A 16637-nucleotide genomic window follows, 5' to 3' on the forward strand; every position below is an offset into this window, starting at 1 on the left:
ACATTCTTATTAGTGCTGCTATTTGCATTCCTGCTCCTGTTGTGTGCCTGCAGGATGTCTTCAGTTCAGAGAATTCACATTATGAACATTTATTATACTCTGACTTGTGTTTAAACAAACATGTGATGAAGTATTTGGCAATTTTTGGGAGGTATTCAAAATATCAGCTATTCTATTAAACTGCACCCCCATGCTGAGCGGCTCATCGCTCGATATTGTCTGAATCGTGATTTGATTAATCTAGTCTGGTTCGAGGACGCAGACAGGAAGCGAGCAAGTTGTCGGTAACTGCCTGCAGCTCAACAACCTGGGTCAGTAACCGCCAGCAAAAAGGAGCATCGTTTCTAACAATGTCACGACTGTTTTTGCCAAACCGCTTATGTGCCCCATGCCCCCTCCTGTCAGCGCGGGAGTCTCCTTTGTTTTTGACGCTACGAGCCGGAGCGCGAGTGCAGCAGCAACTGTCAGCAAAGCCAAATGTTTTTATTCAGCAACAAAGACGATACGTCGGACGCTACAACACAGCCTTTTCCAAATACCGGTCAAAGTCCTGGATTTGGATGTGTGGTGGTGTTGGTGTGGGCATTGCTGTAGCTGTCGGACTGAAATGTCGCACTGACGCAGTCAACAGTTCGTGTGTTGATAAAGTTGCAGAAGCAGAGAAGACTGATCGATACAGCGCTGCAGTTAAAGTTAGCAGAGACCTTGTGGAGCGGATAAAGGTAGGCACAAAGGTAGGTCTGTGAACCTGCTGGGTATATGATTGACCTGCCTCCCTTTGCTCTCTCCCTATGTCCCCTGTCTAACTTCAGTGCCACCTGTGTCAGTTCAGTCTTTTATCTGTCTGTTGCCAGGCTGAGGTCGGGGCTCCTGGCCTGGTGGTAGGGGTTTCTGTGGATGGTGCTCAGGTCTGGTGTGAAGGTTGGTATCTGCAAAGTCCACTTTAAAGGTGTTATGTACATAGCATTTTAAAAAATTGCACTACTAATATAATGAGACTAATTTCTCCAACATTATTTTGTAGCAGTTTAGCTGGTACAATATTGACCCACAAGACAAATTAAAGGTCCAGTGTTTGAATATGTTCAACATTTTCTATGAATGCAGACACTCAAATTTGGGGCAGAGCAATAGGACTATAACATTTTTTTATGGTATATTTATTATTAATAGAATTATTTTATTTGGCGGACCTATCATTTATTCGTAAAGTGAAAAGAAGTAAAAAATCCCTTCATGTTTTCCCAGAGCTGAAGGGATGCCTCCATGGTCTCTTTCCTTTACTGAAATATCATAAAGTGATGTGATAGTGGTCCATGACAACAATCTTAATCTTCTTTCAATCTTAAAATGCAACACTTGGACTCTATTATTTTCATAGGAATATATTCCTATATGAAATCACATTTGTATGTTTCGTTTGTAATTCAGGGATCGGATATGCTGATTTGGAGAACCGTGTGCCATGCGGCCCAGAAACAGTGATGCGAATCGCCAGCATCAGTAAGCCCCTCACATCTGCAGCTGCTGCAAGACTGTATGAGGAAGGAAAATTAGATCTTGATGTCCCAGTTCAGAAATATGTCCCAGACTTTCCCCAGAAACAGTTTGATGGACAGGATGTAAGTCACTTGAAGTAATGAAAACTTAGCAATCATATCTTGTTCATTTTTGTGTTCAGCTCACATGCACATTCATTATTCTTTTCTTTCAGGTCACGATAACCCCTCGTATGATTCTTTCCCACCTAAGCGGGATACGACATTATGAGAAGGATCCAAAGAAAGTGAAAGAAGACAAGGAGAAAGCTAAGCGACTTCTGAAGCCACCAGTTAAAGAGAAAGAGGATGAAAAGAGGTCATCTGAAAACAAAGATAAACCCACAACAGAACAGAACACTAAAGGCAAAGAAGCCACTCAGGCTCAGAAGAAAAAAGAGTTTGAGCATGAAGAGTATTACTTGAAGGACAACTTTGAAAGTGTCACTCAGGCCTTGGACCTCTTCAAGGATGACCCACTCATTTTCAAACCGGGTAAACTACACATTTGCTTGCTTAACCGTTCAAATATGATGCATTTTCAATTTTGATGTATTGATGAGTAAGATTTATGTTTTGCTACATGCAGGCACCACTTTTTTGTACTCCACCCATGCCTTTACCCTGCTTAGTGCTGTTGTGGAGCAAGCTGCTGGCCAGCACTTTCTGGATGTCATGATGAACATGTTTCGTGAACTGGGAATGCTCAATACTGTGCCTGATGAGAATGACCCTATTATTTACCACCGCTCCAGGTAATATAGAAGAACTAATATATATATATATATATATATATATATATACAAATGAATGTGACATTTCTTTGAGGATGTTTTGATAGCTCATGATTGTTTTCAGCATTGCACATTGAATGCTAAAATTCCAATGGTGAGTCTATATATAGTCTATATTTAAAGATGATGCTCCTCCACAGATATTATCATCTCAACAAGAGGGGACGTGTTGTCAACTGCCCGTATGTAGACAACTCCTACAAGTGGGCAGGAGGCGGCTTCCTTTCCACCGCGGGAGACCTGCTGTTGTTCGGTAATGCTCTGCTCTACAGCTACCAGGTGGCCCACCTTAAGGACACTGAGGGCTTGAAGCCTGGCTTCCTCAAACCCAAAACTGCCTTAGACCTCTGGGCACCAGCTGACAGGACAGAAGGCAGCTGGGATAAAGATGGAGTGTATGCCCAAGGCTGGCTGGTAGTGGAGAAACTCCAGAAGTACGGCCAGTGCAGGAAGCGCAGACACTACGTGTCACACACAGGTGGCGCTGTGGGAGCTAGTAGTGTCCTCCTGGTGTTACCCAGTGAGGAGATAGACCAGCGCCAAGGACAGAGACCCCTCCCCCCGCAAGGAGTGGTGGTCACAATCGTCACTAATATGCAGTCTGTGGGACTCAATAGCACAGCACTGAAAATTGCACATGAGTTTGACAAAGCCAGACGCCTGTAAGAGTAAGTTGTTTACAGAAATGCATGAGTTTACATTTTACTGAGAAGTATTTCAGATAAACTGTCTGATCTTGTTTGATTTTGATACAGTTTTTAAATATGTCTAGAGGATGTTTTAGGAAGTGGAATAAATCTTTAACATCTATTTTATATACATTTTATGAAATGCCAAGTCAATTCAGATTTCTTTCAGTTACAACACTTGGCAGGGATGCTATTCGGCCACTAGGTGGAAGCAGTTTACTGCATTTCTAACACAAAAAGGAGACCACTGACCTGTGGCATCAGTTTATTGGCTTTATACAGAAAGAATGCAGCTCTCCCATTAAACGCTAACAGAACACTCCTGTACCTTTTTTAAAATATTTAGATTTACAAATACACTTCATACGCAGTGGAAAGAAGTTGGTTGCTATTTAAAGCAGCATGCTACAGCTTCAAAGTTTGTACGTCACATGCAGTGACCTTTTAGGGCCCACCCTGCCTAGATATTTCCTCATAGCATCTTGACATGCTTTTGGAAAAACCCTGCTTTGTGTTGATGTAATGCTGTTGCACTGTCAATAATCAAAACAAAAATATAAGATGACATTTTTACAATGTACTCACTGCCGTGCCAGCTTTCATGATCACTTTTATACAATGCCTTTGTTAAAAGTGACTTCAGCGACAAGTACAATCTTGACTTTGTCTTTGAATTTGACAAAACAAGAACATTTACAGAATTTACTGCCTTGATGGTGACAAGAATGTTCAGGAGTAACTAAGCTGTCAGCTGTCCAGAGTTTAGTTTGTTTTTCCACCACAGTTGGCTGCAACTGTGTGAGAATACTGGAAGTCCCTCAAAACAGAAAGACTAGCAAACTATTGGCAATGCAGTCCAACGAGTTTTAATTCCTCTTCTAAGCTAGCTGAACTGAAGCAGACTTGATGCCACCATTCTCATTAGAAAACTCCTGGGATCTCCTGTGCCCCTGTTTTTAGATTTAAGGGAACTGATGAATGGCTTGGGATAAGCTAATTATACAGACTCCCACACACAGTGTATTTCTAAGTTTGCAGTGTGTGTGTGTGTGTGTGAGAGTGTGTGTTCCTGCATGTCCAGCTTTGTGAGAGGCCAGTGTGTTTTAGAACCGCAGAGTGAAGACATTTTTAAAATGTGAGGTCATTCTGAACAGTCCTGACTTCTTCAAGGGGTAATTATGGTTTAGGGTCAAGATTAGATTTCGGATAAGATTAAGAACAGGCTACAGGCTGAGGTTAGGAATGAAGTGATGATGGTTAAGTTTAGAGGCTAAAGAATGACTGGTCATTCAGGAACCTCTCAAGAATACAAATGCAAATGTGTGTGTGTGTGTGTGTGTGTGTGTGTGTGTGTGTGTGTGTAGTCTCCCACAAGAAATCACACAGTCAAATGATTCAGTAGGGATCATTGCATATATTTACACAATTACAAAATATTTACTAATAGCATATTGAGCATATTCATTCATTTATACAAGGGGTTGTTTTATAATTCCTTACTATTCAGTATTTTCAATAGTATTTCACAAAATAGTTTTTACATAGTCCAACTATGCTTTGTAAATCCATTCTAGACAAAGCACATAGATTGAAATGTGTTTTAAGTAGGAGTAACAACAGTGCCAACTTCTTAGATGTGTTAAAAGGCAACTGTGCCAGGTGTGATTCAACTCTCTCCCACTCACACTTGTTTCACACCCTGTTTCTATGTGTGTGGTGTGTGTGTGTGTGTGCGTGTGTGTGTGCGCGTGTGTGTGCGTGCGCGCTAATGAATTACACCTTTCTGTAGCAAACTGCATGGAATCCATAAATCTCATGAAACGATTAATCAGCTGTCAGCTCTTCACCTGCCTTGACTTTAGTTAAAGTCAGCGCAGCAGTTTTCCTCCCATCTATTTGGTCTTTCATAGTCATCATATAATTATTTCATCATCCCATCCAACACAGAACCAAAAGAGAAAACAAAATGTACACCACAAGAGAGGTTATACTCTTGGTTTTACTCTCCAGTACGGCTGCTGGTTGCTCTGTTGGCTCTGTTGCTTGGCTTTCAACATCCTGTGTGTGGACACAAGTAATGGAGTAATTAGCTTTAAAAGAATATATCCTGGCTGAAGTACAATAACACCAATATGGCACAGTAAATACTTCCCACACCCTAGTGTTATTTTTAGATATCTTGAAAAAATTGGCAATCCTACATCCAAAAAGTACTCACCTGCGTACGTAGTAGATAACAACTGCCAGCACCACTAAGATGAGGAGGGCAACAATGACCACGGCTGCAATTAACCCTGCCTCCCCTGCATTGCTGAACTTGCTCGGGAGCTGAAACTGCTCACATCTGCTGCCTTTGTAATCTTCATTGCACCTGAATTAAGATATGATGCACAAAAATGTACGCAGTCTGTCAGCACAGAGAAAAATTTACAACAATATCGTCATGCTGTGAAATCAGGTAATCCCTACTTGAAAGTTAAAGGTTCCCAAAGCCTCGTTCTTATATCTAAGATGGTTGAAAATGATTTTAAAATAGAACTTACACACAGGAGAGTGTATTCATTGAAGGTATTTTGTAGCATGTCCCACTATTCATGCAATAGGTGGCCTCCTGCCCATCACATGGGGCACCATGATCTACACAAACATATTAACATTTCAGAAAAGATATCTGTAACAAAACAGTAATTTTTTTAAAACGATTTGTTGTTTCTTCTGATCTTTTTTTTTATTTTAATTTTTTTTTTACCTGCCATCATTTATAATGCTTTTTCTTGCTGTTTCCTGAGAACACAAGAAACGTTTATGTCACAGAGAAGGAAGTAATCTCTCACCACCAAGGAAAGAATGACATAACCAGAAGTTTCAGATGCCAATTATGAAAACAAACCTACACATATATAAACAGCTTCTTAAATCTGGAAGGTATTGTAAAAAAGTTTGAATTATGACAGGAATATATATATATCATCACCCTGACTGAAATAAATTTAAAAAAATCTGTACTTACCAGCTCAAGAAATCCCAGCTTTTGGTAGTTAGTGCAGGTTGTAGTAGTGAAGGTGAGTCATAATGATGCTCCAAAATAACTCAGGACTGCTTTTTGTTGGACCGCTGCAGAAACTGTCATGTGGGTGTGTTCCACCCGTGGCCTAGAAAAATGTTGTGATTGCAGTTTGTCCACATTGTAAATGGCATGTTAAACGTCAGGATACCACCTACTGAGTGAAGGTAATTTGCTAGAGTGTGTCATAAATAGTCTCATTTGCTGGTGTGTGAGTAATTCACAAATGGCTATCAGAGGTCTAAAAAGTCTCTTAAAAGTTGGTGTGAAAGCGAAGACTTGAGAGGATTACAATTTTGTTTTTGTTCCCGGAGGTTCACTTGCATCACGAGATAGGATGGTCGGATGGCTGAAGAAATCACCTGTTGTGCATGTGTGCTCAGCGTGTCTGGGTTTGGTTAGAAACAACTGAATGCTAGGTATGCAAAGAAGGCATGAATGGAATCGTGGGAACTTTTTGTAGTCTAAGAACCCATCACATCGCACCACTTCCTTCAGACAAATAATTACTGCTTCATGCTCAGAACCGTTAGCTGAGTCATCAACTGGCCTCCTATTTTTATTTTTAACTGTTTTCGGCTGGCTTGCTTTTGCAGTGAGAAATGTTGTTAGTCTGAGCTATGCGGTGATGATGCTCAGGGGCTAGGCATTCCTCCGACCACACTCAGGCAACACTGAGGAGATGGTAAAGTACTTTTGATGACATTTCTGCTCACTTTCTGACTTATCTGATCACGTGTTCTGAGGAGGTTACAAATGGCCTCACCTTATGGGCCTGCCTTAGTTACATTTCATTTGACTAATAATGAGGACACTACTTTCTAAAAAGGCACCCTTTATAAATCATTGTAACTAATGACTATATTAATGGCAGTAAATCGTACACTAATGCTTCACAGATTAATTACATGCAGTTATATAAGAACAGCTTTTGGTCTGGCCAAGCTGAAAAATAAATCCTTGTCTGGTTATTCCTCCTTCAGGGTGAGACCTGCTTTATCTTTCAGAAAACTCCTTGGTTCTTTCGAGAGAGAGAGAGAGAGTTGGACCTCTTACCTTCTGGAAAAACTTAGTGGAGAACCAGGACCTGGACCAAAATGAACAACTTCTTAACATTTACAGATGTAGGCTTGATAAATTATTGTAATAACCCTTAATTGTGGATGTATTAACATTTATAACTGCAGACTTGACAGCTAAGTATAAAGTGAGCATTTATATAACTTTTCTAACCCAATAGAAAAGATGTGCTCCAGGTGAAGGGGTTTTTGAAAACCTGGAAACCCAAAAGGTTCTTTTTATTGATTGTTGGCTATAACTAATCTATTAAGCATATTAAATAATCCATCATTAATAAACCCATTATACAACCTATAAACACTTTATAAAGACTGTCTTATTATCATCAAGTGGTACAGTATTTCTTTTTTTTAATACCACTGTAAATGCAGACATGTTGTCTTTTCCCCACTTACCCTTTTTTGGTGTTTCCGGAGCCTAATTCCTCTGCCACATTTTTAGGCTACAGCTCAAATATCTCATTAAATCTACACTGGGACTGTTGAGGTGACGCTGCAGACTTATAAATGGCATTAAATAAAACGGACTCAGTCACTATAAACTCCCAATTGAGCGCCACAGAACGACTTGAAGTCAGTGTAAGAGTATTTGTGATTTTTTTTTTCTTTTTTTTCGTGCGGGTGGGTTGTTATCGCGAGGAACTCTGAAGCTCAAGAGGTGAAGTGAAGCGAGAGTGTTTTTCTACGTCGACGCTTCCAGGGTGGCATAGAAAGAGGGACGTCTGCAGGCTCTAATGGCTTAACAGGAACATAGAGTACATACATCCATGTTTTTGTGTGTTAATGTGTATGTATGTGTGTGTGTTTGTGTGTGTTTGTGTGTGTGTGCTTTGCAAATCTAGCAAGGTCGCTCGTCACACATCTGTCGCCGCTGGAATCCCGTTTTCAGCACCTGGACAGCTCCCGGTCGTGAACCTCTTCTTATTATCGGGCACATGGAGTCCCTGGTGTGATTGTGGGGGAAGCCCCTGCAAGCACATTATGCATCCCTCCGAAGATGTCGTTATCTCCCTGACTCAGTGACAGCCTCGTCGTCTCCGCTGAAGGATGGTGCTTTCAGTCCGGAGTAGGCGTTTTCGTCGTGCGCTGTCTTCTGAGAGGCGATACGGGTGCTTGGCCAACGCGAATTTAAGGGGAATCGCAGCCTACACACAGCAAGATCCCAGCTTCCCTCACGCTGATCATCATCAACACCATCATCACCATCATCATCATCATCATCATCGGCGAGGAGGGAGATATAACTATCATCTCTGCGAGGGCAAAGGAGTCACGACCACACTTTACACAATGTAGAACAAGAAAACACAAGAGGTTAGTGTGTCTTTGTGTTTCTTTTCCAGTCAGTGCTTGGTTTGAAGCGCCCAGGGGTAGTTAGTGTGTTTGTGTTGGATTAAGCAAGAACAAGACTGAGACTGTATGGCCTCTGAGCACAGTGGGAAAATGTTAACAGCCCCATAACTGTTTATGTAGCTACGACTTGGTGGATAGTGATTGCAAATGCATCTTGATTATGTTAAATGCAGAGAGAGCCTGGGATAAAAAATTTTTTTAAAAAAAGCCCACAGTGCTTGTTTAGTGAAATGAAATAGTAAAAAAAAAAATTGCTGCCTTTGTGGACAACCACCTCCGCTGATGAGGCACTTACTGTAGACTGTACGTATAGTAATAAGTGGCAAGTCAAGATGCTGATTGTGAAATTCGATCTCTCTGATGCTGTGATTTACTCACGTCCAGAAATACTTTGCTGTGGAGTGAATAGCCCCCAGAGAGAAATATACACATCTTTGACTACCACTTGCCTTTCTGGTCACATCTACATAGGTTTCTTACAGTAAAGAGAAGCACCTTGTTTAGTATTTTGGCAATGCATTGATCTCTTTGACTTTCTGCATCTCTTATGGCCAGGATCAGTTGTTAGTTTTTTCCTGAGTATAATTCTAAAGTCCATATATTTGGGTGCTGCAGTTAAACAATATCACTCCCGGCCCTTGAATGACCTGGGGTGATTTATCCTGAGTAGCATTTAATCTGCTGTGCTTCACTACATTATTCTGCTGTGGCTGTGAATGCTGACTCCTCACCTCTCCATGTCTGGAGGTTTTCAACTGTGTCTCTGTGTCAACACCCTGCCCCCCACCACCCCCCAACTTATTTCTTGTTGAGCTGATTCCAGTGTTAGACTTACATTGCAATTTTTTTTATTTATTTATTTTTTTTGGTAAAAGTGGATGTCTCATGTTAAAGCAGTGGTTATGCGCTTGTGACTTTCCTGTCTGGTCGTGTCATGTCTGTTCCCTGCAAAGCAGCTGGAGTGGGCTTTCACTGAACGGACTTGGACATCAATGGCTCTCTATCCTGTGGCACAAAGAGCGAGCATCCTGCTGTACTTGCTATGCAAGAGGTGTGATGTTCCTCAGCCCCTGATTCACAGAGCGGGGCGTATATTGGAGGAGATTTAAAATCCATTAAAGTTTAGTGCTCCCCAGGAAAATAGTTGAACAGAGCTGAAGTGAGGACAGGGTGCCTTCAGGAGAAGCATAAGCACTGATGCTACATTGATAACTGTGCATGCATCTGTGTTACACAACTGCACATATTTCACAATTTTGAGATTAGAAGTTTATTCTTGACCTTGGAAACAGCATTTGGCAAAACAATATCCTCACAAGGTTTATTAGTTGCTGTTGTGGAGCCATCAATAATATCTTATAGCATCCCTCAGCAGACAGATTTTGCCCCATGATTTGCTTTGTTTTTTTCATGCAGTACTGACATTGTTCTTTTGTATTTTCTATAGGTGTGGTAGGAGCCAGGTCTCTGCAGTGGTGAAATCACATTTCACACTTGGGGTCATTTATTGTGGACGTCTATTTGCAGCAACAAGACCTCAACATGAGCAATCCCCAGTAAGTATAACACCTTCCTGAGTCTTGTTTGAAACCATTTCTGCGAGAGTGTGAAATCTTAAATCTCTATTTATGAACACGCAGTCTTGTGCAAAGGGCATCTCACCATGGTAGGATATGATTAACAGAATGGGACCTGCATATTCTCATGGTCCTCCTGTGAATGACTTTGAACGGGGATCAACGAGAAAGTGGAGCTCCGCCAGGTCCATCATCTCTGGGAGTGAGAGAGAGAGAGAGAGAGAGAGAGCGGCTGGCCATCCCCACTCTCTGTTGGCATCTCTTAGCATTCAGGAGGGATGTTCACTTGTCATCTTCTCTTATTAATAATTACTTTGTGTGTGGTCCTCCAGACAGGCCCTGCATTCTGATGACAGCCAGCCAGGGTTGGGGCTAAGAGAAGGGAAAAAGGGAGGGAGCAGGGCAACGGAGTGGAGTAGGAGGAGGCGGAGTGGAGTGGAGTGGAGTGGAGTGGAGTGAGGGGTGAATGCAAAATGGGTTCAGTCAGCTGCATCTTCTGGTTAAAGGCACAGGATGCTGCTTCCAACCGCCAGAGATCTCTGTCCAGGCCTCAGAGCAGCAGATTAGTACAGCTGATGGTTGATTACAAGTCCATTTGAGCAGGAACGTTGGTGCAAAACAAATGTAACCAGAGAGAGTGTGTTGACTGGTTAGTAGTACAAAGGCATGATTTAATGCTGCTGAATGCCGGTGACTCTCTGTGAAGTGACAGATGGGAAACTCTCATGCAGAGAAAGGTCTTTGGAGTTATTTTCACCCCTGCTCTCCCAGACTTGATGCTGCTGTAAATCCTCTCTCTCTCTCTCTCTCTCTCTCTCTCTCTCTCTCTCTCTCTCTCTCCCTCTCTCCCTCTCTCTCTCTCTCTCCCCTCCCTCTACAAACAGTGGGAAGCAGGACGGGGAAAATATTAGATGGTCAAATACAACAAATTCAGAGGGATTTTTCTTACGTATTTCACATAAACAAGAAGGTAAAATCTTTTGGCGTCTGCACATTGTTCACGTTTAAATAGCAGCATATGCAAAGAGGAAATTGAAAAAGATAAATTACACAGCCTTACTGATGAGGCAGCGCTCTTCATATTCTTCCTATTCTCCTATGTATGGAGCTGTTTGTGCTTTTCTTTTTTTTTTTTTTCATCATTCAGCACACAGAGAGCAAACACCACTCACCCAGAGGAGCCCGCTGGCTTTGAAACAGGTCAGCTAACATTTACTGTAACTAACCTCAGTGTCACATGATGCAGTGCCGCTCTGCTCTTAATTTCTCGGCACAATGATTGCAGAGAATCATCAGAATAAAATCTGCTGATTATTATAATTCACTGCTTAAAGAACTATCATCTGTGTTCATCTCATCGTTCTGATTTTAGAATTAAAAAAATGAAAATAAAAACCCCCCAACGAATGCATTATTACTAGTGTCAAGGAAAATTTGCCCTTTGACCTTTGTAAGATTGCCCTGATGGTTTAGGAAATTACTTTTCCTTTTTAAGATTTACTTCTTCAGGGGGCAATGAATGGACTTTGGGGTGAGTGCCCCAGTAGGGAAGTAGCAAAGTATTGACAGTAAAAAGCAACTCATTGTTTTTTTGGGGGTTTTTTGGGTTTTTTTGTTTGTTTTTTTGCTGAATTGTTCTGTGTTAGGCACTGGCACCTTCTTTTGTAGATCAAGCAGCTGCTGTTGGGATCTCTGCAGAGTAAATCCTAATGTCTCAGACATCATTTTCTCTGCTCGCTAACTGAGGTGATGGATATTCTACAATGAATTCAAAAGTTGGACTAGTTTCTCTATTAATAGTAATGAGAAGACTCCGAAGACCAAGAAAACAGCTTCACTCCTCATTGATGCGGCAGGATTGTCAAATGCTGTAATTTCCCCTTGGACCTCAAAAGAGCAGGCGTTGCCTAAAAGATCTGATCTTACAAATGTACCACTGTGTCAGGAGCTCGTGGCAGGGCTGCTGCTGCTGCTGCTGCTGCTGCTGCTGGGAAATCTGGCTGGTTCCCATATAAGTGATTTGGCACATTGATCCCACTTTCCTGATGATATCAGAGCAGTGAATTGCTGTGCGCAGAGGAGTAGCCAAGTGTCCGTATACAAACTCACTGGGTAAGACAGAACGGATGGGATGTCGACAGCTGGCCAGAAATACTGTGGCAGTGAGCACTCAGAATGACAATGATACCGATGCCCTCTGCAAATTACCAGTTCATGCTGAGGCAACACTTTAAACTTTAAACACTGAAGTGACAGAAGCAGAGAGTTTATTGCTCCGAATGGGTAATTTAAAATCCGAAGTGACAGGAATCAGTCTCACACCTTATCACCTTGATAGAATAGCTATACTCCATGTTTAGTTTGACTTAACTTCACATAAACAATTATTTATCCATGAAAAGGTGACTCTTACTTTTTATAAGAACTGCCGTGCTATACAGTTACACCTGGGTGGTGAAGGTTGAGTGCTGTGCTACAGGACATGTCTGCTACAGGGTTTACATGAAATTTGAAGTAAAGCCCACTCAGCTGTAACTGCCCCTCGAACCAAAAGACGATTATCTGCCAATACAATACAGAGAAAAGCTGGATGCAGATGTCATCTCAAACTTGTCTCAGACCAGAAAACATTTGTATGATGTAAAATACTAAGTAATATAACTTGATCCCATTCATGAGGCATTTGATATGTCCCTGACATTAGGAAAAGATTGAATTATTTTAGTCTTAGCCTCAAACTGGACTTAGTCTTGTCTTAACTTTACATGTTTTAACACTATAAATCGACTCACTCTTGACACAGCCCCAGCTACAGCCCTGGAAGTAAACAAATTCCCTTCTGATGTATCTTAACTCAGCATTTGAATCTCCTTTATGTGCATTGGTTTTATTATTCAGAGTAAAACGATATAAATTAGTTTTACTTTCTGTTGAGTTCAGCAGTATTGGACTTCAGCGGTATTTGAGTACCTTTCTTCCAAAAGGCGCCGGAAAACTGAGGCTGGAATAGATTACAAGTGAGATTCATTTAAACTGAAGATCTATGGAACCAGTGAGTCTTGCCAAGAAGATGTTCCTATTGAAAATGTCTAAGTGAAAAAAGACCGTCTTGTATGTATTTCCAAGAAAAGTGTTACTGGGGAGTGTCTCTGTGTGGTGGGTGTTATTTGGTGTATAAATTGAAAAGATTGGAGGCAAATGAGAGGAGTCACACCACTGAGAATATTAACAATGAAACCATCTAAAACCGGTCCCATATTTTCTTAGTTTTGTATTTAAGGCGGATAATTATTATGCCTTTTGTGTCGTGACAAACAGAACTAAATTGTTTATGCAATGATTTAGAACTGGAAAGGCGAGATCTCAGCAGGCTATTATATTTTTATGTTTCCATTGATCACTGCATGGTGATTTATAGTGATGTGAAAAAAAAAAAAATGCTGCGGGGATAACTATGGATTGCTGTTACTCTGGAGGAGCCAATTCCTTGCAGTTATTATACACAAGGAGCAAATAGACCTCCATAAAACACCAATTAGATTTTAAAACTACTGTACTCACTAGAACACACATTTATATTTTATATTCACACTTACTATAAATACATTCCTAAGAACATATTATATCTTTGGCCAAGTTTAATAAACATTACCAGTTAGATTGAATAGATGGACATTTTGGAAAAGCTGAGCTCTAACCAGTTTCATTTTAGTGTTTTGCACTATAATATGATATAGTAAGTTCATGTAACCACAGCCTTAAGACGTGGCTGTACAAATAGGGTCTGTTAGGAGCTTCATGGTAAGCCTTAGCTCTGTGGGTGCGAGATTTTCCCCCCAGCCATGCATGCACTATGTTAACCTTTTTGCTTCCTCATGGCGTTTGCTAATAATGCATGCCTCTGAAAAGATCCCAGCCTTTAGCATGCTACTGGCTGTCCTTGCCCACGTCGTTGAAGGGTGCAGAGTGTTCAGATGGGAAGCCTCCGCTCCCTCCCCAGGATGGCAACCAGCCACTCCACTGGGCTCTGCACATAATGGCTCCTGGACTGCGCTGTGATTGTCTGGAAATGTGATTTTGATGCACTAAACAGTTTGTGTCTGTCATGACTGATTAGCGTCCTTGTTGCGGTTGGTCAGAGGTGCCAACTCCACAGATAACACTGGTAGGCGCAGGCGTGTGTTGTGGTGAGCATGTTAATATATGGGCGTTTGACCCTCAAGCTAAACAACACATCTAGGCCGACTCACATAACCAAAGGATCAGATATTCAAAGGTTGGAAGAGCAAAGCATTTTATATAGTGAGGACACGAGAATAAGAGGTATTTGTGTTGCATAGTCCTATTTTCCATGTTAAGACAATACAGTAAAATAAGCGATCCTGGGTTTACTGTGAGAATAACAAAATTACCTTTCAAGGGAGTCAATTAAACAGCTATTAGTCAAGAAGTAAGTCAGGAAAAAGAAAGACCTATTTTCCTTCCCAGGACTGCTTACATTAACATTTAACAGGAAGGTGGGTCTGCTCAGTGATCTTCCGCTAACAGTTTGTTCCCACTCTGTTCCACCTCCAACACAGAGGTTGTAGAATTTACCAACCCAGTGGCTTTTGTTCCCTGTATCTTGTAATCAATGCCTTCTTCCACTGTTAAGCACTGGGGTTATTGATGTCTCCACACTGGCTGCACTGGGACGGCTGCCAAGCCGTGTGAGGCTCCTGTTCCCAGGTTGACTTCTCCTTGTCCATTATTGGCTGAGCTCGAAGGATCACAGCCCTCCCTACGTATTTAGATTTTAAGATCTCATTGGCAGGAAAAATGATACTTTGTTGGGTTCTGTCAAATATCCCTTATCTCACAGAGAAAATGTAGAAGATAAATAAAAAGGAAAAAAAACACAACTGAAACAACCTTTTCTTTTGTTCTACAATTGTCATTTATCAAATGTGACAGCTACTGTTACAGTGCATGGCTGTATTGGTAGTTTTGTATGTTTTGGCCCAACCATTTTTTAAAGTATGCCAAAGGTTTTTATACCAATTTTCATCGTTGTCCATTCAATTTAGTGTTCTATCAGATAGAAATATAGGTAAAGCTTCAGTCAACTCTCCTGTTATTTTTTTTTTTTTTATCAACTTTACAACTTTTAATGGCCACTCTGATACATTGAATTCATGTGCTAGGTGTTTGAAAAATCAGATCCAGGAGAGGAACAACAGATGTTTTGATCAGAATTTTTCATTTTTGCAGCTGATTCTGAAATATCAGGTGTTTGAATGCATGATTGCAGTAATAGAGATTTTAAAATCCTCACTGCTTGCAAATGGGCAAAAAAAACCCCAACAACATCGAATTGTACACTAGATTATTCATCTCAAGCAAGTTTTAAGTTTGATTTTCAGTCCTTGTGTCCTTGTTGAAGTTGCCAGTATAAACTGTAAACTGGGAATTTCACAGCACATTTTTGTTTTCATTCATCAAAATTAGGCATAGTCCCAGTAGTTGTTATCACCATTGGTACCTGGAGCGTTTATCAAGTAGGTGCATTGCCTAATTCAAATAAGCAGCACACTTTCCTACAACCTTGCACTGCAATTCTGCTACCTTTTCTGTAGACTGAACACATGATAGACATGCTAAACCACCCATGACACTCGCAGTTTACACATCCACTCTTTGAATCTAATGTTGCTCTGCTTGTGTGTGTGTGTGTGTGTGTGTGTGTGTGTGTGTGTGTGTGTGTGTGTGTGTGTGTGTGTGTGTGTGTGTGTGTGTGTGTGTGTGTGTGTGTGTGTGTGTGTGTGTGTGTGTGTGTGTGTGTGTGTGTGTGTGTGTGTCACAGGGCTCCTCCCCAGGCTGGAGCCTCAGAGCTGGAGGTGATCTCCCAGCAGGTGGAGGAGGACAACCAGTGCGTGGCCCCTGTCCAACTGGTCAGCTTCGCCTACAGAGACTTGCCTTTGGCCGCCCTGGACATATCCCTCGCTGGATCCCAGCTCATCTCGAACCCAGATGAAGAGGACAACAGAGAGGGGTACGTCCCATAAATGAACTCCAACACGCCCGACAGTTTGACCACAGCCAGTCAAACAATCTCTACAGATGATTCTGCTTATAGTAAGCACTCACGACAAGTTAGGCTACTCTGAAACAGCAACTTCAGTGCGGTCATGAAGACAAAGCGTCACCGTGTTCAAAGATGCTCATGATTTGGTTCTGAAACTACATGAAACTGAACACTTTAATTTTCATCGTTTGAAGGGTATCAAACATCCTACATTTTGAGGGAGCTGGAAACAAATTAGTTGTATGATTATCAATGAAATCTTTCTATAATTAATTTGTATACTAAAAAGCCCAAGATGTAATTATATATTGATTGATGTTGGCCGCCACAGCTAAGAAGATACTGGAGATATGGTGTCTGAAACATTGTCTCTGCTTGTTGTGTGAAAGTGCTACATCCATAATTAAGGCAGAATTGCAATTACTACAATCTATAATCTACCCCGGCAGAGAAAAGCTCTGCCGTCACTCTCTCTATTG

General features: G+C 41.3%; 3 protein-coding genes across 6 annotated transcripts in view; 2 read left to right on the forward strand and 1 right to left on the reverse strand.

Moving 5' to 3' along the window:
* The first annotated feature begins 240 nt into the window (after positions 1 to 240).
* Positions 241 to 7410, forward strand: lactb (lactamase, beta). 4 transcript variants are annotated; one of them, XM_056386472.1, is made up of 7 exons: positions 241 to 734; positions 855 to 921; positions 1432 to 1622; positions 1715 to 2033; positions 2128 to 2293; positions 2473 to 3000; positions 7093 to 7410. In XM_056386472.1, exons 1-6 carry the CDS (start codon positions 351 to 353, stop codon positions 2996 to 2998), a joined length of 1653 nt encoding a protein of 550 aa, XP_056242447.1. In that variant the 5' UTR covers positions 241 to 350; the 3' UTR covers positions 2999 to 3000; positions 7093 to 7410. The 4 variants fall into 4 exon arrangements, with proteins under 4 accessions (XP_056242447.1, XP_056242446.1, XP_056242445.1 ...); XM_056386471.1 differs by having other exon boundaries at positions 7069 to 7195; XM_056386470.1 differs by lacking the exon at positions 7093 to 7410 and having other exon boundaries at positions 242 to 734; positions 2473 to 3147.
* On the reverse strand, positions 4416 to 6353 carry LOC130175863 (pro-neuregulin-4, membrane-bound isoform-like). The gene is made up of 5 exons (XM_056386476.1): positions 6032 to 6353; positions 5771 to 5805; positions 5565 to 5658; positions 5240 to 5392; positions 4416 to 5079 (listed from the first exon to the last, which is right to left on the reverse strand). Exons 2-5 carry the CDS (start codon positions 5778 to 5780, stop codon positions 5007 to 5009), a joined length of 330 nt encoding a protein of 109 aa, XP_056242451.1. The 5' UTR covers positions 5781 to 5805; positions 6032 to 6353; the 3' UTR covers positions 4416 to 5006.
* Positions 7411 to 7575: 165 nt separating the features above from the next.
* Positions 7576 to 16637, forward strand: part of tmem266 (transmembrane protein 266) — a 31064-nt gene continuing 22002 nt past the window's right edge. The window contains exons 1-3 of the mRNA XM_056386474.1: positions 7576 to 8478; positions 9965 to 10073; positions 15937 to 16125. Coding sequence (XP_056242449.1) covers positions 10060 to 10073; positions 15937 to 16125 — 203 coding nt within the window. The 5' untranslated portion in view covers positions 7576 to 8478; positions 9965 to 10059. The remainder of the gene's footprint in view (positions 8479 to 9964; positions 10074 to 15936; positions 16126 to 16637) is intronic.

The sequence above is a fragment of the Seriola aureovittata genome, chromosome 10, assembly GCF_021018895.1.
Source record: "Seriola aureovittata isolate HTS-2021-v1 ecotype China chromosome 10, ASM2101889v1, whole genome shotgun sequence".
NCBI lineage: Eukaryota > Metazoa > Chordata > Actinopteri > Carangiformes > Carangidae > Seriola > Seriola aureovittata.

What these genes read in the sequence shown, in the direction of transcription:
- LOC130175863 (XM_056386476.1), bottom strand. An exon ending in ATGAATACACTCTCCTGTGT is followed by an intron (nt 5,393 to 5,564) that starts GTAAGTTCTATT and finishes ATCTTAATTCAG; the next exon opens with GTGCAATGAAGATTACAAAG. An exon ending in GTTATCTACTACGTACGCAG is followed by an intron (nt 5,080 to 5,239) that starts GTGAGTACTTTT and finishes GTCCACACACAG; the next exon opens with GATGTTGAAAGCCAAGCAAC.
- lactb (XM_056386472.1), top strand. Translation starts at nt 351, where the DNA reads ATGTCACGACTGTTTTTGCCAAACCGCTTATGTGCCCCATGCCCCCTC. An exon ending in GGATAAAGGTAGGCACAAAG is followed by an intron (nt 735 to 854) that starts GTAGGTCTGTGA and finishes GTCTGTTGCCAG; the next exon opens with GCTGAGGTCGGGGCTCCTGG. An exon ending in CCCACTCATTTTCAAACCGG is followed by an intron (nt 2,034 to 2,127) that starts GTAAACTACACA and finishes TGCTACATGCAG; the next exon opens with GCACCACTTTTTTGTACTCC.